Source organism: Panthera uncia, chromosome B1, assembly GCF_023721935.1.
Source record: "Panthera uncia isolate 11264 chromosome B1, Puncia_PCG_1.0, whole genome shotgun sequence".
Classification (NCBI taxonomy): domain Eukaryota; kingdom Metazoa; phylum Chordata; class Mammalia; order Carnivora; family Felidae; genus Panthera; species Panthera uncia.
Genome location: NC_064811.1, coordinates 117,502,514 through 117,529,768, shown reverse-complemented (window position 1 = coordinate 117,529,768; position 27,255 = coordinate 117,502,514). Strand labels below are relative to the sequence as shown.

At 37.9% G+C, this 27,255-nt stretch overlaps 1 protein-coding gene, 1 long non-coding RNA gene and 2 pseudogenes across 4 annotated transcripts in view; 3 read left to right on the top strand and 1 right to left on the bottom strand.

Annotated features, from left to right (window-relative positions):
* Positions 1 to 14,242, top strand: part of LOC125922434 (forkhead box protein K2-like) — a 69,795-nt pseudogene extending 55,553 nt beyond the window's left edge.
* A 22-nt stretch (positions 14,243 to 14,264) lies between these two features.
* Positions 14,265 to 15,710, top strand: LOC125922433 (lanosterol 14-alpha demethylase-like; annotated as a pseudogene).
* A 4,556-nt stretch (positions 15,711 to 20,266) lies between these two features.
* ZNF330 (zinc finger protein 330) overlaps positions 20,267 to 27,255 on the bottom strand; it is a 20,813-nt gene continuing 13,824 nt past the window's right edge. For all 3 annotated transcript variants that reach the window (XM_049632207.1, XM_049632209.1, XM_049632206.1), the window contains exons 8-10: positions 23,595 to 23,641; positions 22,417 to 22,534; positions 20,267 to 21,232 (exon numbers count right to left, since the gene is read on the bottom strand). In XM_049632207.1, coding sequence (XP_049488164.1) covers positions 20,958 to 21,232; positions 22,417 to 22,534; positions 23,595 to 23,641 — 440 coding nt within the window. In that variant the 3' untranslated portion in view covers positions 20,267 to 20,957. The remainder of the gene's footprint in view (positions 21,233 to 22,416; positions 22,535 to 23,594; positions 23,642 to 27,255) is intronic.
* LOC125923721 (uncharacterized) overlaps positions 22,816 to 27,255 on the top strand; it is a 24,182-nt gene continuing 19,742 nt past the window's right edge. Inside the window, exon 1 of the long non-coding RNA XR_007458143.1 lies at positions 22,816 to 23,004. This is a non-coding gene — a long non-coding RNA (uncharacterized LOC125923721). The remainder of the gene's footprint in view (positions 23,005 to 27,255) is intronic.

Here is a 27,255-nt window from a genome sequence, read left to right as displayed (position 1 = left end):
TCCACACAGCCTCTGCACGACAATTTTTACCTCGGGTTTCTGACAGCAAGGAAACACCTTGTGTTATTTATGTCCACATGTATTTCTTCACTAGGTTATCTTGTGCTTAAAGAGCAGGAGTCGTGCCTTCTTCATTTTGTATCTCCTGCAGCGCCCAGTATTTAACAGATGCACGACTGTCTACTTAATAACGTTTGTGACCTGTTTTTAATTCGAAGTTATTTAGCCACTTAGAATTTAAGATCTAGTCCTCTCATAATCTGTTGAAATGCACAGCTATTTTTTTATTCCTATCAAGGTACAAAGGAGGTAGAAGAGGCATTAATAACAAATTGTATACAAAGACCATTCATGTTCTACTCATGAAAGGAGATGAAATTTCATCTGTTTGTGTAGTCAAAGCCTGGCTAGCTGTGTGGTAAAGTAGATTAAAACAAAACAAAACAAAACAAAACAAAAACATGGACTCTGAAAGCCAAGGGCCCCAGAATGAATTCTCAGATCCAAAATTCCTAGCTATATTTCTTCAAATACACCATCCTCCATTTTCTAATCCATAAAAGGGAGAAATGACTACATACATTTCAGGGTTACGGTGAGAATAACAGACATAAACAAAACAAAACATGTATACAATAGCCAGCACCTAGTAGGAATTTAATAAATCATAGCTACTAGTATTTATTCAACAACTGATCTCAACATCTAATTGAGAATCAGTATGACCCAAGTCGATGTACCCGCTGTTACTAAAAAAAAAGGATTCTCATTTGGATATTTATATTTCCCTCGAGGATATAACAGTTGTATAAGAAATGAGAAGTTACATTTCTTCCAAATGAGAAATTTGATTTCTTTAAAACAGATTTATTTAGTAAAAACCATATAAATTGTGAAATGATTGTGGAAAGAATTGTTCATTCTGTCACGTTCGTTTGTGTTCCTGAAGTGATACGCTAAACACTCGCTTTCTTTTGCATGGTATATGTTTGCTTAATTCAAATTTATATTAGGGTTCTTGTTGAGGAGGGATTGCCCCGAGGCTTCCAGAAAAAAATTTACTCAGGAGCACAGCTCTGCAAGTTTTAAGACAGCCTCTGAGATAACCCTGGGCGATGTTATTCATTAAATTCACTCTCAACTTGATAGTCTCTGACCTGCACAGGTTGGAAATGACCATGAAGATAGATGTGTGGGGCATGGTGTCACTAAATGCATTCATATTTTAAAAGAAGACACAAATGAAGTGCAAAATTTTCAACCAATTGTCAGTTACCTAAAGTAATTTGGGGTAGAGGAAAGCAGTTTATCCCAATCCTTCTAACCCTATCCAGTAGGGATAACAAACTGAGTAGTCTTAGCACTTGGATCTTTAAAAAACAGTCTTTTTGGCCAGAAACAGTGGCCATTCCAGGAGTAATATTTTTTTTTTAAAGATTAACTAATTGGTCATTTTCAAAGGATAACAGGAATCAACTATCTGTTCTGAAAACTAGAAAATGAAGGAAAAAAATCAAGCATTTATTATGCATTTCTTACATGAATGGTATCACTGGATAGCCCGTTGTAAAGGAGGGAAGTGTCTCTTTATGAAACTATTCCAGTAAATGAAAACAAACAAATAAATTAAAAAGAATGCAATGTCTAATGAATTAATGGATATAGGCCCTGTGTATCAATGGCTGTTGACATGTCCAAAAGGGAGGCAACCAAAAATAATACGTGTTTCCTGGTGAGAGAACATAAAGCCACCTACAGTCTTGCCAAAGAGACCAAATAGGAGTCGGATCAAGCCTTTGGATCCAGCTTCCATTTTCAGGAAATATCAAAGACACAAAAATGCACAGAGCCTCACCGAGAATACAAAATCAGAAAAATCCAGAAGGTATGAAATTCTGCATGTCGCATGGCCTTAATTCTTCAACAGATAAGTGACCAGCATATAAAAGGGATATTAGAGGAGCCTAGAGATGAAAAGACATTTAAAAGATATATCAAAGTTAAAAAAAAATGGACAAAGCTAAAATACAGTATCTAGGTATGCATACTGGGATAACAAAATTACTTTTTTTAAAAAAAGTGTATTTATTTTTGAGAGAGAGAGACAGAGCGTGAGTGGGGTAGGAGCAGAGAGAGAGGGAGACACAGAATCCAAAGCAGGCTACAGGATCTGAGCTGTCAGCACAGAGCCCGATGCAGGGCTCAAACTCACAAACCACGAGATCATGACCTGAGCTGAAGTTGGACGCTTAACGACTGAGCCACCCAGGCTCCTGTTTCCCCAAATTTTCTATCATGAACATATTCTGTTTTTTAATTTTATTAAAATTTTTTTTTTAATATTTATTTTTGAGAAAGAGAGAGAGAGCACACAAGTGGTGGAGGGGCAGAGAGAGGGAAATAGAGGATCCAAGGCAGGCTCCAGGCTCCAAGCTGTCAGCACACAGCCTGACGTGGGGCTCGAACTCACAAACTGTGAGATCATGACCTGAGCCAAAGTCTGACACTTAATGAACTAAGCCACCCAGCCACCCCTCAAATTCCTTTTAAAAGCATACCGTTGCTTTTAAAAGCATTACCTAAATGATTACCTTCTTTTGGGGACATGAATGTGTATGAATGATAAAGAAGGAAGAAGTCTCCCACCTTTGGTCCTTATGTTAAATGCTCTCAAGAAATACAACTTTTCCATCAGGATTTTGCAGACTACGTATTGCTTGTTCGAATGAGCAACTTAGACCCAAGCTGACACCATGGCTGAAGATGAGCTTCTTGAACTGTCAAGTAGCAGAGATAATCCGTAGGAGTGGCTTGGGGACCAAACACAATCAATCTGAAAGATGGGCATCTTTTATTCACTTATTTATTTATTTATTTATTTATTTAATTCACCTATATTAAAAGTTTTTAGAATGCTTAATTTTTTCTATGCATTTGAGACATAGAGATAAAAACTCCATGAATGTGAAGACATGGACAACAAAATCATGAGTTACAACACTGTAATTAATGCTAAAATATGTCCATGGAAGCAGAGAAAAGTTGTAACTCATCCCAAATGAAGAATCAAGTCACGGAAGACACCGTACAGAAAGCGTTACTTGAGTTGAACTTTGAGAAAGGAGTATAACATTGTCCAGTGACTAAGGAAGAAGGGGAATTCTGGAAAGAAGGAACTTCTGGAGGAAAACCAAGATAGGAGACATCATAGCAGATTTGAGGAAGTGGACATAGGTCTATTTTTCTGAAGGCAGAGTGGTAGGGAGACTAGGGGAATAGAACTTAAGGATAAATAAGGTTTTGTAGATAGAAATAAGATAGAGATAATAGGTTTTATAGATAAAATAAGATAGAGATAATATCCAGCAGTGAATAGGAGCTATCTCTTTGATGGATAGCAGATGGATGGAAAATGAATGGATGGATGAAAATGCCATGCTAAGAACTTTAAACTTAATACTGAAGGTTACCTACAACTATGAAAAAAAAAAAAAAAAACTTAAGCAGAATATGAGCAGATTTGCATTTAAGAAAAATTGCTCTGACAAATGTGTGGCATACTAAGTGGGACTGAATAGTTGTGGAGAAGAACAAGAGTCCAAGTGAGAAAAAAAAAATCACGACCTGCGCTAAGGCAATGGCAGTGATAATGAGAGGATAGAATGAATTTGAGATCAATGATAAAATCATGATGGGAGTTATGGGAAAGGTGGATGAAAAGTGATCTTGAGATTGCAGAAAGAGAGTGAGAAAAATATTTAAAATATATGCAGGATTCAATCAGATGACAAATATCTAAGAAGGCAAGGAAACAATCCAAGTTATTCAGAGAAGAAAATTAGCTACAAATCTTGTGAGGGTGTTGCAAATTCATCGCATGTGAAGACCAGATAATGTGTAAGTAGAATCCAAGGAATCGACGTCAAGCCTGCCCCGTCTGGAGGGCACTAACATCACACCTTGAAAGCTTGGACTGACATACGGTGGCATAAAAAAGAAAAGTTCACCTTGCACATCTGCAGTGTAAGACCTCACCTCTAGCCCAGACTGCTTATTGGCATGCAACCTCAGCCAACTGAGAAGTGAACCCTAAAAATTGCTTGGGGTGGTAACCTCAAAACCATATGGCATTACATAATTATATTCTCAACCCCAGGAAGACTTGGATTATGTATCAAAATTATGAAGTAAATACAATCTGTAAATTGGTATTTTTGTGTGAAGGAAAAATATCTGTGCCTATTAGATTTTTGAGGTTTCAGGGAAGTTTTCTTCTTTAATTTTGTAATTCTTAACATAAAATGTGTAAATGATAGTTGACTTAGATTTTGGGTTTTATTTATTTTTAAATTTTTATCTATTTATTTAGAGAGCACACATGCGTGCAAGCAGGGAAGGGGCAGAGGGAGAGGGAGAGGGAGAGGGAGAGAGAATCTTACACAGGCTCGATGCCCAGCAAAGAGCCCAACACAGGGCTCGATCTCACAGCCATGAGATCATGTCCTGAGTCTGAGATCATGACCTGAGCCAAAATCAAGAGTTGGATACTTAACTTACTGAGCCACCCAGGTGCCCCAGATTTTGGGTTTTAAATTATAATTTTACTAGTTTCATAAACAATTCTGGAACACTTCCAAGAATGTAAGATTTAGCATATATATAAGTTTTATTTACTAGATTTACAAGAATTGATTAAGTACCTGGGAAGATTTTGTTAGTGAGTAAGAAGAAGTACTTTTAAAAGAAATTTAATGTAGATATTTAAATATAGTGTAAGTAGTTAAAATAAGCATAAGCAGTTAAAATTGCCATATTAATACATGTAATAATTGAATGTGTAGACTCGAGCAAACATAAAATACTAAAGCAAATGTAGCCTCTGAGTAACCTTTTCTGGGCCCCATAACCTATGAGGACATCCAAAAAAAATTGCATTGACAGATGACTGATGGTCTTTGTCACAAGGGCCACAGAAGAAAGCAATTAAGTAGTTAAATAATGAGGTGCTTATAGGATACACAACAGAGACTGTCAATAGACATCTTGAGACCTGGATTACATTCTGAATGATTATGCTTTTAAAAATGTGCACTGACTGCCCAGCACATCCCATATGCCCTGGCAATGTGGTAGTGAACAAAATAAACATCATTTGCACATATTATTAGAGAATAAACATGGTGACCATACAAAAGGTAAATATTGATAACCGCAATGGACAGAATTAAAATAGTGTGAAATGATAAAGAGTGACTAGGGTCTATTTTAGATGAGCAGGAGATATTTATCTAAGGAGGTAAACTTACATTGAAATTCTAATCCCAAAAGAATCAATTTTCCTACAATAAGAGGAAATGGTGCTCTGTTCAGAGGGATGAGCTAGGGCAATGGTCCTGTGGCAGAAATCAGCTAAGTTTTAGGAAAATAAACGCTCTCCAGCTGGGTAAGGAAAGGGCTAGAAGATGAGGTCAGATAATCTGCAAAGGTCCTATTTTATAAAATGAGGTAAGGACTTTGGATTTTATTTTATGTGTGGTAAACATTTTTAGAGGATTTTGGGCAGAGGAGAAACATCTAATTTCAATTTTAACCAAACATTGCATGAAAAATGGATGATAAAGGGGCAAGGGGGAAGCAGCAAAGCCAGGATGTTGAAATCGTACTGCTCAGAGGTCATGGTGACTTGGATGGGTGATTTAGGATCTGTTCTACAGGCAGAGGCAACAGAACTTGGTGATGGGTAGGATGGGAGGGATGAAAAAGAGAAAGAGAGGAACCAGAATAACTCATAAATATTTAGCCTGAGGATATGGATGAATGTGGTGCTTTTGTGCTGACATGAAAATCCACAGGAAGGAGAGATTGAAGAGATGGGTGCAAAATTCAATGGTTGGTTGGTATATAGTATGAATCCAAAAAACAAGGTTATGTATCTACTTTGATTTATAGAGTCATCGAGATAGCAACTACAAAGTTCAGTATAGCCCATTTTAGTGACTGAAAAGAATCCAGTCAGCTTCATGGCTAGAATGTATATAAACTCAATCAACTAGGATGGTAATTGTCTTCCTTAATGAGTATGCCTCTTTCACCACTGTATGTACATTTATAATTTATTTTAAATTGTTGAATATAACCAGTGTAATGCAAATTTATGTTAGTTTCAGTCTACATCTAGGAGAGGCCAGTTGTCTAAAGGAGAAATTTACATTTCAGGGATGCCTGGGTGGCTTGGTGGGTTAAGTGTCCAATTCTTGGTTGCAGCTCAGGTCATGGTCTCCCATCTTCATGGGTTCAAGCACCACACCGGGCTCTGTGCTGACAGTGCAGAGCCTGCTTAGGATTCTCTCTCTCTCCCTCTCTCTCTCTGGCCCTCCCCTACTGGTGCTGTCTTTGTCTCTCTCAAAATAATAAATAAACTTAAAACTACATATTTAAAAAAATAAAAAAAATTTACATTTCAAATATGGTTATTCAGCATTTAATTGGAAAGTTCACGTTCTTTGGGTGGCTACTAAATGCACTTCAACTGTGTTTAGCCCTTAGCAATAGCCGGGGCTTTGAGAATTCACGTAATGCATGTAAGAAATAGACCTCTCATTGGCAAAAATTAGTGATACTCAGGATATGTATAGAGCTGTTATAGAGTATTTTTTAGATTGTTTAGAATCTTATAGAGACATTTCCCCACATTTGGCTCACTGAAAATCCAGAGCCCTGTAACCTATACATTTAGATAGAGCACCCTGGGCTGGATCTTGAAATTACCTTCTGTCCACATGCTGGTTCTGAATATTCTTGGTTGCCTGTCTCCAATAGATGATTGGCCAAATCTCGATACAAGAATATTAGTGAATTTGCTTAGGTAAGCCTTGCTATAAGAGGCTGTTGAAAAAGAACGGGAAGAATATGACTTCAAGAGACTTACAGAGCAGATACCATTACTGTGATGTGATCACTCACTAAAAGACATTGGTGTGGCAGGTAGAATCTAGTCTGACACTTATTTGCATTATATCCTGGTGACAAAAAGTGACAACAGACATTTACCAAAAATAACAAACTGGTTTTAGCCAGTTCATACGACCCAGATGAGAATGTATTTTAAATAACCTCAGTAACAGTCTTCTTAAATAAACACTTATTTGTCAATCCCAGTAAGATATAAAATTAAGATTAAAAAGAGTAGAGAATCAAGACCAGAGTATTATTATTTTTGTTTTAAAAGGGAATCTGCATATATGGTGACATAATGTGGTTGTAATGATTAAGAAAATTTGACCTATTTGAGTGACAACTTAAAATCCATGACTGAGTAGTTTATATTTCAGGATTTGGAGTTTGCACTTTACTACATTATAATGTTAGAACATATTCGTTATATGTGTAAGTTTATTTTGTTAGATTTACACAATTTTTTTAGTACTTGGGAATGTTTATCTTTTAAAGCCAGGTAATTAAAGTAGTACAAAATGAAATTAAATATATTAAATTTATAAATGCTGTTTAAAACATCTGAAATGTTTTATTAACTAAGCTTATAAACAGAAACAAATATTTTTCAAAACACTTGCTCTGTTTATAAATAGAAGGTAGAGATTTAAAAGCTGAACTTTAGGGGAGCCTGGATGGCTCAGTCTGTTGAGCTCCTGACTCTTGATTTTGGCTCAGGTCATCCCAGGGTTGTGGTATCAAGCCCTGCAACAGGCTCCACACTGAGTGCGGAGCCTCCTTGGGATTCTCTCTCTCTCTCTCTCTCTCTCTCCCTCTCCCTCTCCCTCTCCCTCTCCCTCCGCCTCTCCCTCTGCCTCCTCCCCCACTGGGACTCAATAAAATAAAACAAAACAAAACAAAACAAAACAAAATAAAAATATAAAATGGCTGAACTTTAAAGAACAAAAGGCATTATGATAACTCAAAATATTAAATATTGCATTTTTAAACCAGAAATCAACACAGGGGCACCTGGGTGGCTCAGTCGTTTAAGCATCCGACTTCAGCTCAGTTATAATCTCATAGTTTGTGGGTTTGAGCCCCTCATCAGATTCTGTGCTGACAGCTCAGAACCTGGAGCCTGCTTTGGATTCTGTGTCTCCCTCTCTCTCTGCCCCTCCCCTGCTCATGCTCTATCTCAAAAATAAATAAACAGAAAAAAAAAATCAACACAATTTCTGTATAAAAAGACAACAAACAAATCTCAAGGATACCTAAAATTCAGATTAACAGATAACTCTATTCAAAAATCAAACTAATATTTAGGGAAATTGATTTTATGTCCGGGCACAAAGGACTTCAGTTAATTCTAGTTTTAGATGCCAATGGAAGCCACTTTCCATAAAATGGAGGCCTAGAAATGAAATACCGATTTTAGCATTATGGAAGGTAGGATCTCACAATTGTAAGTGTTAGATATCCTTATAAGCAAACCTATTGAAATTATTTAAAGAAATATAGTGATTACATTGTGGGGATCATGAATATGTATCTAAAAGACAAATGAAAAAATAGATGTCTTAACACTGTGCAGATAACTTTGTACAAATGTCCCTAATGGGATAACACTTCCAGTGATAATATCATGCAAAATTCCAAAAGGGCTAAATCTTAAATGGATGTATTCAGGAAAACTGTATTCAGTGACTTGAAAGTGATTCTAACAGTAAGAGACTGATCTTAAGGCCACAAGTGAAGATTTTGCATAGAATTATTTCATGAAATGTGAGATTGGAAAAATTAATCTCTCTACACTAATATGTTATTCTATTAATGTGTGATTGTTAATACGTGCAATCAGATTAACAAGCAAGCATATATTCGGCTAGTCTATCAATATTCCTGAAAGTATATATTTTTCACTTGCTAAAATACATTTTAAATACTTTTTCTTCTGATCTTCTCACTGAGGAGGAATGGCCAGGAATGGGGAATGAGGAACAGATGGTGAGTAAGGCAAGAGGAAAACTGGAAGAGTGTGGTATGGCAGGAACCAAAGGAAAGATGTTTGAGGAAAATAATAGTAGCCACCAGTGTAAAATACTGAAACTAGGCTAAGGAAGCAAGTAGGGAGCTGATCCTTGGATGCAGCACTGGTGATCACTGGTACAGCCATTGAAAGCAGTCTCCGAGAAGTGGGCAAAGCCAGATGGGCATTAAGAAGAATAGCTAAGAAAAAAAAAGAGGCGGGGCGGTTGAAGCCTGGTGGTTAAGCATCAGACTTCAGGTCATAATCTCATGGTTTGTGAGTTCAAGCCCCTCGTCGGGTTCCACGCTGACAGTGGGGAGCCTGCTTGGGATTCTCTCTCTTTCTCTCTCTCTCTCTCTCTCTCCCTCTTTCTCTGCCCCTCCCCAACTCACTCACAAGTGCACGCTCTCTCTCTCCCTCAAAAAAAAAAAAAAAAAAAGAAAAGAAAGAAAAAGAATGGATGGAGGGGTGACGTCACAGACTCTAAAATTCTCTTTGAGGATTTGCTCCTCTACTACCAATAGCTGCATGTGTGGCTGCCACTCCACCAGCCATTTTTGCCACAGGCTTCAAGGTTCACCCAGCAACCCCCAAACTGGACCAGCGGAGCCCTGGGGGAATCCAGTTTTTCCTCCTCTTGTGGGTGGCAGGCCTTTCTGTCTGCCACAGTCATGTTGGTTTTCCTTATTTTGCCATAGCTGTTAAGAACAAAACTCTTTAGTTATCCTTAAAAATAGTGTCTCTGTGATGTGGTTTGCCAACATAGCAGTATGCTGATGTCTATTTCTAGACTCAGCTCATGGTTGAAACATAAATGAAGGTCACCAGCAGTGTTGCACTCTGCTATTAAAAGACATCAACAGGCTGAGGAGTCAGAAATTCTCTGAAGGCCAGCCACAATCAGTGCTTTCTTAAAATGAAAAGTGAGTAAATGACGAACACCAGGGAGAAGAAAAAAAAAAAAAGTCATCTTATCAGTGAGTGCCTTATTATTCAAGATGCAGTCTAAGATGTTATGCAAATGCATTTATTTGAACCAGACATGATTATATTCTTACTTATTAATGGCTATCTTAGCTACTAACACATTCTTTCTAATGGTGAGTTTGCAGCCTGAATAGGTTTTTTGCCAAGACAGAAAGAAAGCCGATGGACTAAGCTGTTTAATCTAAAATCAGAATAGCATACTTCTACTTTATTTCAACAGAAATTAAGGCAACATCAGATACCTCCTACTAAAAAGTTAATCTTAAGTGGCAGAAGATCATTTAGAACAACGGTTGGGCTCCTTGTTATTCTAGGTAGACTCATGTGACAAATTTTAATAAATTACATTTCTTTCCTGTGTTGTTTTCTATCGTGATCACTTGGTTCCTATTTTGGCTTTTCTTTACTCCTCATCCACACACCCTACTTTCATGGAAGAGGGACATTGACTGGGCATTTCAGGACAGTAGTGGTTAGGAAAGAATTTTCCATGGGGTTCAGCTTATAGGTCACCAGGGTTCTGCATAAAATTAAAGCAAAATCCCTACCTGATTAATAAAGTATAACTTTGTGTTTTTCTCTGTATATTTCCTTTCCTTTCATTCAAGGAGGGGTAGCTATTATAGGGCTATGTCTGGTAGGGTTTAGTCATTTGACCAAGTGACATCATTTGGCAACAAGTTAGATTTTCTGGTCCTAGTAAAAGAATAGATTTTTTGAATCCATGAGTTACTTTTAAGTTTCTTATGTTTCAACCATACAACTTGATCATACTGGCTGTGTCAGTTCATCTTCCAATGAACATTAATTACTGCCATGCAGAAGGACCTTAAGAATATTTGTTGAATGGAGTGAAATGTTACCTTTGAGTGTTTTTATTTTTAAAAGCCTCTAAGTGAAGAAGCTAAATCCAACACCTACTACTATCATTTCCAAACCACTATAGGAAGAATGAGAATTTTAATGAGCTATATTTTTGGAATGCCAACTGGTAGAGCAGGCGCTTAGGAGGACGTTCAAAGGTTAAACAAAAAAGACTCGTACCTTACCCCCAAGAGCTTTTCATTTCTAAAACACACTGACAAGCACACATAAAATGGGGATTTCAAAGAAGAAGGACATTTTGTCAAGTTGAAAGACAAAGAAGATCAAACGTTTTTTTAGACTCCAAGTTCAAAGCTGTGTTGAGAGGCCTGGGCGGCACACTAGACTGAAATTCTGAGAAAAAAAATCTTTTCTTTAAACTCTTCTTTTATCCAACAGAAAGAGTTTCCAGGACAATAAAGCTTCAATAACACTATTTTTTAGTAATTGTCTAGTGGCATTAAGTACAACATTTCTTTTTAAAAACAGATCCCGTCAGCAAAGTAGGATAATTTGATGAGCTCATACAGTACATTATACACTCCTAGGTGTAGATAGCAGTTGGTACCACACACCTAAAGGTCAAAACCATACAGACTATCTGAACTCTGCTTTCAGTGTGTTTTTACAACATTTTTCTTCTCTTGGAGGTTAAGAAAAACTTATGATATCAAAGATTAGAATCAAGTTATGCTAACTTTGTAGAATAAGCAATATATAAATATGTAAAGATATTACACGGGTAACATGTAAATCTCAAATTTTAAAAGAGCAATACATGTGTGTGTACCCTGTAGGTTTATAATTATGATTCTACTACATGGTAGTCATTTCTGGCATCAACCATGTAAAACTTATTTTTTGTTATATAGTTGCATGAGTTATTTAGAGAATCTGTTGCTATTTTTACTGTCTTTTACACCTGTGTTTAGTTCATACGTTTTGCACAAAAAGAGCTCTGCCCTCCCGCTGGTAGATCCCATGGACCCGGGGGAGCCCACAATTGCATTCTCAGTCATGGCTGTGCAAGGTCTCAAGTATGAAAAACAGTCACAGAGCATTTCTTCTCTCTCTGTACATTTTCTTACATTAACTCAAGTGTGATGCTCAACATTGTAGGCCAGGGAAATTCTTAAGTAATGAAATTGTACTTCTCCAATGTTTAGAATGAGTTTGAGATTTCATTAATGACTTCATCCTTAGTCTACAAAGCTCCCGGCCAGTACTGAATAAAGAACTCCAAAAACCAAACACAAGAGTCCTGATGACTGCCAGTATCAACAATTTAACATTTTTTCTTTTAATTATGGCTTGGTAACAGTATTCCAAAAAGAATAGAGTTTCATGAGTCAGTTTTAAGTTTCGTGAATACAAACACTTTCAGACAATGTGTTGATGTTGTAGAGGACTTCTCGTTTTCCACCCTCTACTTTTTCTTTCTGAAAAAAAGCTAGCTTATAGTTTAGCTTATTGTTACTTCACAGTAAACTCTCAGAGCATTTAAATTTTGTTTGGAAAAAGTAACTATCCTGTGTGAAAACATTTGATCCTGTCATCGCACGAAACAGGCCAAAACGAGGTTTTGGAGATAACTCAGTCTGTTAGTTTCCGGTTGCTCTTGTAACAAATCACCACAAATTTAGTGGCTTAAAGCAATGAGAATTTATTATCTTGAAGTTCTGTAGGTTAGGAATCTGATGCAGGCCTTCCTGCAATGAAATCAATGTGTGGGGCCATGTTCCTTTCCGGAAGCTCCAGGGGAGAATCCATTTCCCTGACTTTTCTGTCTTCTAGAAGATGCCTGCATTCTTCAGCTCATGGTCTCGTTCCTCCTACTCAGAGTCAGCAAGAAGACTTGAGTCCTTTTCACATCACAGCACTATGACCTTTTCTTCTGCTTCCCTCTTCCAACGTTAAGAACCTTTCTGATTGCATTAGGTCCATCCAGAGAATCCCAAATTCTCTCCCTATTTTATTTTATTTTTTTTTTCAACGTTTTTTTTGTTTGTTTGTTTTGTTTTTTTATTTATTTTTGGGACAGAGAGAGACAGAGCATGAACGGGTGAGGGGCAGAGAGAGAGAGAGACACAGAATCGGAAACAGGCTCCAGGCTCCGAGCCATCAGCCCAGAGCCTGACGCGGGGCTCGAACTCACGGACCGCGAGATCGTGACCTGGCTGAAGTCGGACGCTTAACCGACTGCGCCACCCAGGCGCCCCTCTCTCCCTATTTTAAAGTCAGCTGGTTAGCAAACTTAATTCCATCTGCTACTTTAATGCCTCCTTGCAATGTAGCATAACATATGCAGTCTCCCGGGATAAAGACGTTGACATCTTTGGGAAGCCGTTATTCTGCCTACCACACTAAGACTTTTAATGCTGCCAAAAATCTAAGCTCTATCCATGAGTCAGGCACATATAAGTTAACAAACTTTATTCTATGTAGTATTCATTTCCTGTTAAGATACAGGCACAAAAAAATAAATAGTAAAAACAAATGATAATAACAAGATAAAGTGGCAGGGGAAGCATGATCATGAAACCCTCAAGAACTCACAAGGGTTGGCTGTTGCTTTCATTTGACAGAGAAGTCACATTTAGGAGACACAGACCCAAGCCATGGGCAATTGTTTACCGGAGACCTGTGCTATCCGGGGTGGTGACTATTTATCATGAGAGGCAATAATGCTCTTTTTCTAAAGAAAAAACAAAAAGATACAGGCAGAGCTATATGCAGTTCTAAAAAAGGAGGAGGAGGAGGAGGAGAAAGCATAGTATTTAAATAGTTTAAATAAACTTGGCCATTATCTACAGAAGTCTCCTGAACAGGGTGAATAAACTAGAGGGACTTAGGGCTCCTTCTAACATTGTAAACCTACTGAGGATCTACTAAGTCCTGTTCCTCAATTTATCCCTTCCTCTCACACACCACAGAGCCACAGAGCTTAAGGTTTTCAGGGTATAGAAATAAAAAAATGCTCCACAAAAGATCCATCAAAACTACAGCATTCTCACCAAATTAGCCTTAGGATTTTCTCCTCTAAATATGGAAATGTAACTTAAAAAAAATTTTTTTTTGGCGGGGGGGTACCTGGGTAGCTCAGTCGGTTAAGCATCCCACTCGTGGTTTCGGCTCAGGTCATGATCTCATGGTTTTGTGGGCTCCAGCCCCACATCGGGTTCTGCACTGACAAGGCGGAAACTGCTTGGGATTGTCTCCCTCTCTCTCTGCCCCTTTCCCACTCATGCTGTCTCTGTCTCTCTCAAAAATAAATAAACTTAAAAAAAAAGTTTGTTTTTTTTTTTAAATAAAAAAATCAGAACTGGAGGTCAAGGCCGCCTCCAGACACCCAACTGCTGTTTTCTCTAGCTCTGTGGATTTGGAGGAGTGGCAGCGACCTTGGCCTCCAGCTTCTCCAGCAAACTGTAGTGACTGCCGCAGGGCCGTGATAATGTTGCTGGGTTTACTGCAGGCGGGTGAGTCGGTGCTCCGGCAGGCTACGGAGAGGGTGACTGACTGGTGACAACTTCCTATCCACGCTAATTGCCTGCACTTCACCCTTGGCCTAGTCTACCTGTCCTGCCTTGCAGTAGGCCACCTGGCTCCCCGCCTGCCAGGGTGAAAAGTCCACCATATGTTTTCTCTACAATTCCATTCCTTGGACATGCCATAGCATTTGGGAGAATTCCAACTGAATTCCTAGAAAATGCATGAGAAGTATGGACCTGTATTTAGTTTTAACACAGTGGGCAAGACATTTACTTACCTTCTGGGGAATGGCGCTGCTGTACTGGTTTTTCATAGTAAAAATGAAACCCTGAATGCAAAGAGTATCTACAGATGTCTGACAAACCTGTGTTGGGGAGGGGAGTTGCATGTGATGTGCCTAATCCTAACTCTTTTTTGGAGAAGAAAATGTTAAAAACTCGCCTTAACATAGCTGGCTTTAGAAAGCACATTTCTATAACTGAAAGAGCATGCGGGAGAGAATCCCAAGCAGGTTCCAGGATGTCAGCACAGAGCCAGATGCGAGACTTGAACCCATGAACTGTGAGATCATGCCCTGAGCCAAAATCAAGAGTCGGACACTCAATCAACTGAGCCACCGAAATGCCCTAGAATACTTTCAAAGCTGAGGAGAAAGTGGAGAGAAAAACTTGTTTGAAGCGCTTTCTGAGCTCATAATTTCAATAGCCAGCCATTGCTTACATGGAAAGAAAATCAGAAGTCAACTCAATGACACAGTGGCACAACTGTATGCAGATTTGGATGGAAGTTTTAGCCACGTAGCTTGGCTGCGGCCAGGTTGGCTCCCTTTGCCTAGTTTCAGACACAGGGACAGAGTTCATCAAGCGGTCAAGAAGATTTTCTATAAAGCAATCCAAGAACACAGATAGTCAAAAGAATTCTCCAAACTTTAGTAGATTCTACTTACAAGGATGGACATCCTCTGACAGATGAGGAAACGGCAGCCATGTTTCTTGGACTGCTCTTGGCAGGGCAGCATACATCCTCAATCACTACGCCTGGACGGGCTTCTTTTTGGCCACACGAAACCGTGTAACTTGGAACAGAAAACAGTCTGCGAAGATCTGACTCCTTTAATTTGTGACCAGCTGAAGGATCTAAATTTCCTTGATAACTGTGTAACAGAACCATCAAGACTTTGACCTCCTATAATGAACATGATGAGAATGGCCCAAACCCTCCAGCTACAGCAGGGTGTATCACTCCTCCAGGACATCAGGTGTGTGCTCCTCCCACTGCCAATCAAAGACTTAAACACTTATGGGTAGAACATCTGGACTTTAATCCTGATTGCTACCTTTGGGGCAGTCCAGCATCAGGAAAGAAGTTTGCCTACGTGCCACTGGAGCAGAGCATCATCGCCACATAAAGGAGAATGTTGTTTATGTTCATATCAAGACAATTTGGTCCACTAATACTTCATTTATGTGAACTTGATCTCAATGACAGGTATTTTTCCCACTATGGATTACACAACCACGATTCACATGCTTGAAAACCCAGTTATCTGATACAAAAGAAGATCAAAATGAAAAAGGCTGCAAGGAACCGATATGTGACACATCACTGTAAACCGCATAAATATTTGAAGAGAATGAAGTTTACAAAACAACTCCTGGTGTATTTCTCTTTTTTTGAGTGTAATTTTAAGTGACAGTTAGCTTGGGGCACCTGGGCGGCTCAGTAGATTAGGCGTCTTGACTTTGGCTCAGGTCATGACCTCATGGTTCGTGAGTACAAGCCCATTGGGCTCTCTGCTGTCAGCACAGAGCCTACATTAGATCCTCTGTCCCCCTCTCTCTATGCCCCTCCCCCACTTTAATATTTGAATAAACATTAAAAAAATTTTTTTAAACAAAAAATAAAATACAGCTATCTTAACTTATGCTTTTTATATTTTCTTAATTGAATGGTTCCACAAAATCTAATGGCATTTCAGATTATTTCATAATAGTTTTATGATGGATATTTACTATATATGCTTTATTTAAGGAAATCAATCTCATTAGTAAGAAATTACTTAGGGGATCTTAGTAATTGATAGATTCTTAACAACATACATAGCTCTTGGCAAGTAAGTTCAGGGTATTGAAGTCTTGGACTAGATCTGCAAGTGTAAATGCCCACTGAGATACTTGGAAATCTTAGGTTATTTATTTACTGGGTAGTGTTTGTGTGTGTGTAAGGAGGGATGGGTAGGAAATAAACTCACATTTAAAGCCTTGGATAAAAGAAAATCCCATCAATTGTTTTGGTATGAAGACACTCGGCAATGACGGAGCTATGTTGTAGAAAAAGGCCCTTTGAAATTTTAACTGGAAGCATGGTTTCCAAGAAATCGAGAGAGCTCTGACAATGACTTAATAATGTTTCCTAAAAAAATATATAATTATTAACACTAAAGACTGCACATGTAAATTGATCTAATTACTAAATATTACATATTTATCTGCCTCATAAATTTATATGTGGTTCCACATGGTCACATGTGTGTGAAAGCCCAAGATAAAGTCCTTAAGGGATAATTTTTGTTCTCTTTGGCTCTAGGTGGTTTCCTGCTTCCTCTCCAGAATCTAATTAGGGATGTTTCTGGTTTCAGTTGTCGGTCAAAACTTAATTTAGGTTAACAACCTTTTTTTTTTCTTTCTTTTTTTTTAAATACAGAATCAGAGATCGGGAACTCCAGCTTTAAGAGTAATATGAAGCAGGGTCCTTGGGAGTAGTATCATTGGTCACATGTGTGAAGCCTGTGTTCAAGAATCAACTCAAATTATAAATGGGTATCTATGTATCTGTAATTTAACCACATAATCTGTTTTTACCAGATGAAGCCAAAATATTTTCCCTTGGGTATAAGGGAAAGATGCTGGAGGACCATAAACTATTTGTGAAGGCAAAATCTCTGTTGTCTGAGGGAAAAAAAAAAAAAAAAAAATCAAGGATCACTGGTGGCCACAATTTCTCCTGACAAGTAAAAACATGTACTTACATTATACCTGCAGTAAATATAATTTTTAAAAATTACTTATATCAACTAAATGTAAATTTGGTAGTAAGAATTATTCTTATTTTACAGATGGAAGACCACTGACAATATATATATATATATATATTTTAAGGCAAGATTACTAATATAACTAAGTTAACAGAGTTAGGGATACAACTGTAACTAGATTTTTGTCATCCCTTTTTCCTTTGGTAGATTAAAAATACTAAGAGAATCCTTATGAGCATGGATGGAAAATAATAGGTCAAAGGAGGGTCAGCCCTACAGAAGTACTTAACTGCACTTCAGCCTGGATGGAGTAGCAGAAACCAGATTTACTCTCTCACCTGAAAAACAAGGGGACAGGGAGGACGAAATACATGAAATAAGTTTTCAAGACACGGGACATCAAGTAATGAAGGGGATGGTGATCTCTAAGAGAGAAACAGTTGCCCCTTAGTTCCTTAAGAGATTTTACACAAGTCACAGCACAGTGAAGGGGACCCAGATGGAGCCCCACAGATGCCTTGAGCAGAGGTCAAAGAATTGAGTCTGGATAGACTTGTAGCTAGGTTTCTCAATGTAGTACAGGAATATTAGCATACTGCAGTTAGCATATTGTTTTGCCTTCCCACAAAGATTCTCTATCAGAAACACTCTGGCCCTTATATACATGATTTTAAGTCTGATTCCTTATTAAAAATGCTTCAGTATGTCTAATTTATCATTGTACTATGTCTGGTTCCACAAAATATGATTAAGGATTTAATATATTAAGTTTCATCCTTTGAATTGCTCCCATTAGGAAAATAAGTAATCAGGACCATCCTGAAAAGTACACGTATGCATGCTATATGGTCTATTCACGTTCCGAAATGGAGTAAAACATTCTACATGAGCAGAAGCTTGTCGGTGACTCATAAAGGTCGCCCTCACACACATCATTACAATATCCCAGCCAAGAGTTTGCCAAACCATGACCAAAATGAAAAGGAAAAAAATATATTTGCCCCGCATTAAGTGTCAGCTACTAGATTCTATACAGAGGTATCAGCTTAATAGCTATTTGTCATAGTTGGGCCACACTGAGCCAAAATAGCCAACCAGTGACTCGGTCATCAGATGCATGCTTTGCCCTGGAGAGAGCTTGATGCAGCCAAGGCAGCTGTGCAGCTGAAGCAGACCCTAGGGCTGCCTAAATACCTCTACCTCTGCTGGTTTTAGTGGCTTAGCTGGTGGCCCAGCACAGACCCCCATCCCCCAGAGATGGTCACCATGCCCTTCATAGGCTGGGGTGGTTTACCATGTCCCTTTATGGTCACAGGCGGGCAAAGGAGCACCTAGAAAACGCAAGTGAATTATCTGGATTCCACTCATATTCCTGTCACCATCGTGTAAAAACAGCCCTACCCGCCTCCTGATGAAGAGAGTCACTTATCTCTGCCCAGACTGATCTCTTCTCTCCTATTGGTCTCTGGACATAAAAAGCCAGAAATGGTACGCTACCCAACCCACCACAAATGGATTATCTATGGGGAACACAATGAATACCTTTGATTTAGGGGTGCCTGGAAGGCTCAGTCAGTTAAGCGTCCAACTTCCGCTCAGGTCATGATTTCATGGTTCGTGGGTTCGAGCCCCATGTCAGGTTTTGTGTTGACAGCTCAGAGCCTGGAGCCTGCTTCGGATTCTGTGACTCCCCCTCTCTCTACCCCTTTCCCGCTCATGTTCTGTCTCTCTCTCAAAAATAAATAAATGTATTAAAAAAATAAAAGAAATCTTTGATTTAATGAGTATCAGCGACTTAAAGGATATCAAATCCTTGCAGAGTGTTGCCTCTGAGCTGCTGCCATCAGTGTGTCTTCAGCACACCATTACACGCTTCTAGAAGCCATCCTGGTAGTGAGTTCACACCATCTTCTAGGATCCCAACCAGGATGTTAAGTCCTATTAAGACAGCTCTTATCCTGCAACCCAAGGACCTAATGTGGGTGCTATTTAACTCTCCCCTAATTTACGTTCTGACTTGACCTTCATCCTGATGCCTGCCTCACGTACTCTTCCAGCTGGCCAATTCTTACAGTTCCTTTGGGGTAGGGTTTATTTTTCTCTGCAAGCCCAGTACCTCTCCAGCTGAGTGTTGCTTAGCCCTAATTCAAGGCCTAGTAACCTGGAGATAGGACAAGTCCTGAAGGGGGCACCTGTTATCGAGGGAGAGCTCAGCTTTGCCAGCCAGCTTGGGGGTGGAGTGGGAATGTCTGCCCTTACCAGAGAAGGGTGGGGCATGACTGTAGGCTCAGAAAGTTCAGTAGGCAGCGGAGGAAACATCTTTAGCACCATCCATTCAGGTGCCTCCACCTCACTTGTTGGGGTCCTGGCTTTTCCCAAAAAGTGCCTTGACCTTGGCATAACGGACCTGCCTTGATTGGCGACTGTCTTTGAATTTTATCCAGACAGACTATTAAATCCTGGGCTTGGTCCTCAGTTTTCTCAGCCATCAGGCTGAGATGAAAAACTAGTTCCAGGGGCCTCTGGCTTTCACACCTGGCTTCCCACTGCCTGTTACTGCCCTCAGCTGTTCATTACGTTTCTATAGAATAAGAATGGCCTAGCAATAGCCATACAACCCTTTTGTCCTCACAGTTACAATTTTCTCCATACTTCTCAAACGCCAGCCAGTGCACTAACGCATTCCTCCCTCCCACACCAGCCCAGTTCACTGCCAGTGCAAGGTGTACAACTTGAACTTGCGCCAGCCAAATGCCTGTTCTCCACTCACCACAGATACTGGGGGTCTGGCTGCGTAACTCTGCATCTACCACACCATTAATCTCCGCTACCTATTTCAGAGTACACAAAAAAATGAAGCAGTTTCTACATAAACATTGGAATGCTTTCCAAAATGATTAAAAAATGGAGAATGAGAAATATCAAAAGTATGTAAGTGAAATACTATATTTATTCAAAGAGAAATACATAAAACGTCTGTGTAGTAATACTATTTCTGTCCCTGTGTCTCTGAAAAGTGGCTATGTACTCACCTTGGTCTATACATTTAGGCATTAATAACAGGTACTGTTCAGGGCATACACTGTTTAGAAAAAATGAAATGAGTCAACTGCTAAAACATACATATCACGACTACTTAAGATAACATGAATATTTAATGAAAATTTAGAACTTAACATCTGACTTTCATCCTGCAGACCTACAGGGAAAAACACAGTAATTCATTTAACCCATCACATTTTACAAAATCAGACAAAACGAATATAAGCAGTGTTTTTTAATAAAAACAACAATTTAATTTCCAACGAATATATTACCATCCTGTTCTTTTATCCTGTATATGTATCTAATTGGCATAACCTACTGATTACTAAAATCAGCAAAAATCCCATCCATGATGCTTCAATTGCTTGGATCAATACACATCTTAACATCTGGAACTCATTTTTCTTATGCTATGAGACTGATTATCAGTTCCTATAAAAATGCTATGCCCTACTCCTTGCTCCTGTAAGTGTGACCAGTCTTTTGCACAGCACTTCTGAACACCCACACTCAATTCATCAAGCACACATATCCTGGCTCCTCTCAGACACAGTCACCCACGGGCAAGCAGCTCTCCTAGTTCTCTTGTTCCTCGTAGTGAGCATAGCCACTGGCATAGGTCCTCCCTAAATTCAAATTGGTAAACAAATCTGACGGCTCCGCATCTGAATCCTTTCCTACTTCGTCTTCTTCCTCTTCGTCATCCTCTGCTTCATCATCATCTTCCTCTTCATCATGGTAGCTGCTATCACCATACTTATCAGAAGAAAGGTTCTTCCAATAGGCATCATACCCAGAAGCTCCATCTCCTTCTTCACCTCCAGTCTGCCTGCCAAATTTCAGGGAGCGTGCTACAAAAGACAGATACGTACGTGGCACTTTGTTCCGATTCTTTACATCTTTTGTATATTGTAAAGGAGAGTGAAGATGTAAAGAATCGGAACACTTTCCTTTACAATATACAAAATTACATGCATTTGATTGGCTGCTTCTTACTCCCATTTTCCTAATTTCCTCCCTTAACTGGAAAGAATGGAGACCTTAGTAACAACAATCAATTCTATCCTACTCAGAGTTGATGCACATACCATATATAACAAATAATAAAGAGAACAGTGTCATTTCATTAAATCTAGAAAAAGTTGGAAAACAAAGTAAGACTAAGAGCACTCTCCAAATATAATTCAAATAAGGCATGTTAAAAACTAAAATGCCCTTCATTTGATGGGTTAAAATTCTATTTTCAAATCACAGAACAGTTGATTTCATGTCATTACATTTTTCTTAAAAGAGCTATTTTAGAATTCTGGTGACCTTCAAGACAAAGCCCTTCATTTCTTCTGCCTAAGTAGCAATATAGTTTAGTGCAAAAAACCAGCAAATCATCAATCCTACCTCACTGTACAACTACACCTTTGATTAAACAAAAGTATTGCCAGAGTCATTTAGAATTATGGTTCCATTCTGCTGTATTTGGTAAAGAGTCAAATTCTCTTTAATAAAACTGTGAGCTGCATTACTATAAGCATGTTTGCAGTAGTCTTATTCTTTCACAGAAAAGTTATATAAAAACCAGAAAACAATTTCCTATAAGAATGATATATTACATTGTAAGTATAGCTGCTCAAATACCACACACCTACAAAAAAACTTCAGAATGAATTCCAACTTCCAAGTACCGAAGACTACCAGCACTCAAATATTAAAGATTTATAGCTACTCAATTATTTAACAAGGAAAGCTTCAGCAGAAATGGAAAAATCACTCTTTTTGGTCTTAAATTTCAGTATTCACTGTGTCATTAACTGAGTCAAATGCCAAATATCAAAGTGAATGATGGTATATTTCTTAAGTTAAATTGAGAAACTTCACCTAAAAATTTTCAAAGGCTATAAAATTCCATTTGCTTAAGAGAACACATTCATCTTTTCAAATAGGAAGAAGTGGCAAAAACAAAAATAGAGAAAAAAAGAGATAAATCTTGCCTAAGCAAGAAAACAAAATCCCTCCATTGGTATTTTAAGAAGAACCTTACTTGACATGCTGAGATCCTTAGTTTCCTGAGTTTCATGTCCACATTTGGGGCAGGGAGGCTGTTTTCCTTTTTCTTGCTTAAACACCTTGCTCCTTGTATGATCATCACAGAAACAAGCCTATATAGAAGCAAAAATAAGCACGTAAATAAATAATTCAAAAAATACACAAAATTATCATTCAATATCTCAAGGAACTTTAAAGACACAGTTTTGTTAAGGGTAAAGATTAAGAGTTTTGTTGGGATTGGTCCTGATTTAAATTTCTCAAGGGAAATGGTCTTTGCCAGGACCCTCTAAACTATACCCTAACATAAGACAGAAACTATACACAGGGTATGACAGTATAAACACCTTTATTCATTCATAAACACATGAGCATTCACAAAGCCCCTGGTGACATAATGGTGACTAGCCTATCCAACCTCAAATATACAACTAACTGGGGACACAGACAAGTAGAAAGGCAACTGCGAGACACCGTGCATTGAAAGGGAAGTGCAGAGGAGGGGCACTAAACTGGATATGGGATTCAGGAAAGGCTTCCTGGAAAACATGGAGTGTTGGCTGAGATCTGAAGGAAGATAAAGGTACAGTAGGGTAAGCAAAATCGGAAAAGGGATCTAAGGCAGAGGGAACAGCACAGACAACACTTGAAAGCCATTTGGTAAAATGGGAGCAAAGCTGGGAGAGAACGAAGAGATAGGGTTAGGAATAGAAGGAAGAACTAGGGAAATGTTTCTGACAGGAAGAGAATCAGTGCACCTGATCTTTGACAAACAGAAATGCTGGACACAAGATCTAAGGACATGGAACATTATGGCAATCTTCACTTTACTTAAACTTTCCTAAGCAAGTGAATTTTGATATTAATTAAAATATACTCTCAACATTTTGGTCAGAATACTCTCCATAAAACGTAATGTGTATAATGTGTAGAAACAAGGAGCCAAGAATCAGCAGACATGTGCATTAGTGTCAACCCTAAGACAAGCCAACTAGATGACCTTTGGAAAGTCACTCAGCTTTCTTAATTCAATTTCACAATCTCCAAAATAAAAGAAGTAAGCTACATAATGTTTAAAGACCCTTGTAGATTAATTATAGCTATAAATAATCCAAGATGGAAAAGTCCTGGGATTAAAAACAAAATCAAAAAATAAAAAATAGACCAGTATACCTTACAACGGAGACAGGAATGCTGACCAAGTCGATTGCATGAAACACCTATGGGTGAAAATACATAATGTCCAGATTCAAATTTGAAATTAAAACACTATTTTCCACAGATTTATACTTGATGCACTTAGATTATTAACATTTTTTTCCTGTCTCAGTATAACCTAGAGGATATATAAAAATGAGATGGAATCCCCAGCCAGAAGAAAAGAACAAACTGCACATACTCAGTATTCTTTAGTTAGTACGGTGCTAATTATTCTACAATCTCCTTCCACTTTTCTAGATCTAGGAGATGGCAAACTTAATTATACTTAGAAAACTTGCAATGAGACATCCTTTTTCCCACAACACTTGGCTGAAGCTCTTCCCTTAATCACATAATGCTTACATTTTATAAAGAATCATTTTCTCCATTAATATAGGACTTCTAATGGTGCAGACTATTGCTATGTTTTGCCTAATGTCTGATAAGAGAATAGAATACTTCTGGTGGAAAAGGTGACTATGAAGAGAGAGTAATGTTCAAGTGGGCAGTAAAAGATAGGAAAAAAATCCCAAAATATTTTATCCTTATTTTCGTTAAACTATGTTAACTTGGGTTATTCTCTGTAATTACTGAGGAAAAACCTAAACGTAAGTACAAATACATTAGAAAAGCAGAATACCTGGCACATACTGACTGTGCTAGAAATGGAAGAAAAAAAATTAGTACCAGAGGTATAGAGAGAAAGGAAATTAAGCTGTACCTTAATAAAGCCTGAATGTAAACTATTAACTTTTATTCAGAGTTCTTGAAAAAATAAAAAGGAAAACAAATCAAAGAAAGCCTATCTTTGTACTTCAAATATTTGACCAGATGTTGCTAATTTGGGAATTCTTTTATTTAATTTTGCCTGGTTCATGGGGAACCCTTTTAATCTGAACAGGCAAGTATTTTTTTTTTTTATCAGAAATGATTCTCAAATAGGTGTATTATTATTGCTTCTATCCCACTATCCTGCTTTTTTCTACAGCAATACCAATAATTCAGTTGGATATGTATTATTTGTCCTATGTGCTAATAATAAAAGTTAAAAATCAACTGAGTACTTACTATGTACAGCTGACCCTTGAACAACACAGTTTGAACAGCACAGGTCTGCTTATATGCAAATGTTTTCAGTAAATACAGTGCAGTACTTTAAATGTATTTTCTCTTCCTAATGATTTCCTTAATAACATTTTACTTCCTCTAGCTCGCTCTATTGTAAGAATATATGACATAATACATACAACACACAAAATATGTGTTAATCAACCATTATTTAGGTTATCGTTAAGCCTTGTGGTCAACAGTTTGCTACTGGCAGGAGTCAAAAGTTTTATGCAGATTCTCAACTACACAGAGGTTGGTGCCCCTAATCCTCATATTGTTCAAGGGTTAACTATATTAGGTATAAACAGGTATACCTAATTACTCCAATAATAACCATATTGTTTCATTCAGTCTGTGGGGGGAAAAAATCTGAACTCTCAATCATTTCCACTTGAAGATATGCCCAGGCGGGGTTTTCTGTTTCCCTTTTCATTCAGTCAAAAGAAAAGGATATATTTAACTAAAATGTTATAAATCTCTTTCAAATACATAGCCAGAACACATACTGAAAGTACAAAGCTCCCTACCCAATTTCCCAGAGTACACCAGGCATTTCCAATATACAATCTTTTCCTATCCACACTACCCGAGTCTTTGACAAGCCACAAAGACAAGCTGTTGCCTATCTTACCCTTATCTTTTCTTCTGGGAACTCAGACTAGGATGGAACATGGCCCTGCCACTATCCTTTCCCTAATTACCTCAACCCCATACATATGCACTCCAGTTAACTGCCCAGTTATTTCTCTCCCCAAGAGTTACAATCTTGGACTTTTATATAAAGAATGCATTTCTCCCAGATTCCAAAAATAGCCTGACTTTCTTAGACTAGGAATGGTTTTCATTTTCAGTCTATTTCCATGTCTTCAGAGTATTTTATTTATTTTTTAAGTGCTTATTTATTTTTGAGAAAGAGACAGAACACACACTTGGGGGAAGAGCAAAAAGAGAAGGGGACAGAGGATCCTAAGGAGGTTCTGCGCAGACAGCAGAGAGACCAACGTGGGGCTCAAATTCACGAACCATGAGATCATGACCTGAGTAGAAGATGAACACTTAACCAACTGAGCCACCCAGGTGCTCCCAGAGTATTTTAAAGGACAGGAGGTTGGGATGCTTCAAAGCCTGCTGATAACAAGCCATTTTAAATTAGAAGTCCTCAAGCCATTTTAGTTATAAAAATAACTAAATAAATAAAACTAAATTTAGTTATTTATAAAAATAACATATTTGTTTTGTTTTTTCTTAACAAAACACCCTTACCACCAATTATGCAGGTAAGCATTTAAAAAAATTTATTTATCTCCCAATTCATAAGGATAGAGTAAAACCTATAAATAATGAGGTATGACCAATAAGGGGGTGGAAACAAGCTACACCTTCATGTATGATTAAGAAAATACTTAAAAGCAAGCATTAAATGGCAACTTGCAAAGAAAGAATGGCAAAAAAAAAAATAAAGCAACAGGAAAAAAAAAAAGTGAAGAAGATAAATTACAGTAAGCCAAAGACACCCGTAAGCCTGCAATGAGAATGACCTTAATTATCAGGTATCAAAGACATGATTGACAGATTTATCTTAAAATCCTGTCAATTAGTCTATTTTGTATTTTTCCTTTGTCTTTTACTGAATCACTAAAACTTCCTGATGAAATAATAGTCTTATCACTCAGAACTGCCTATCTTTGGGGTTCAAATGCTACAAAATACACAAAGCTCTCAAGCCCCAAATAAAGTAAGTCAATTTTATATTACACATTTTGCAGAAACCTAAGAATGGCTCAAAAATGCTATATACTTTGAGATGTTCTTTAACCTCTGAGAGTTTCTATAGGAACACTGTAAGAATTACATATGTATGTATTTATATATACATTAAAACTGACAACTGATCAACTTTAAATTTATAGAATACAGAGACGAGCATTTCATATCAAAACAAGAACCAAATTCAAGGAAGTGACCATCTGGGGAATTTCAGCCTTTCCTATAATGGTATCTACTATTTAATAAAGGCTTTCTAAGTAACAGGTACTATAATAACACTTTATACGGATTCTCATTTTAATTAACTCCTTGAAAAAGAGATTAGCGTCTTCTTTAATATATAAGGAAACTCAACTTTAGAAAGGTTTGGTGATTTGTCCAAAATCACATAACCAGTAAGGAGAATTTAATGTTTGACTCTAAATCTTGAGCTTTTGAGAATCAAAAAGTAGAAATAAATTGTAATCTATCTGTAAAGGTAATACCATTGATAATACCCAGTTGGTAACACTGGGTTCTTAAACTGGAAGGTACATGACACTTATGTGTGCAGGTTAAATATACATGCCTGAGCCTACCAAACTTCAAAGACAGACTCTCCAGATATGAGGCCTAGGCACCTATACTTTTTTAAACCCCCCCCCCCCCAGATGTTTCTGATGCATACTCCTGTCTAACAATCACTGATACCAACTAACTGGAACAAACTAGGGGCAATATCACGTATCACTTACTTGAAGGCATTTGGAAATGTGTG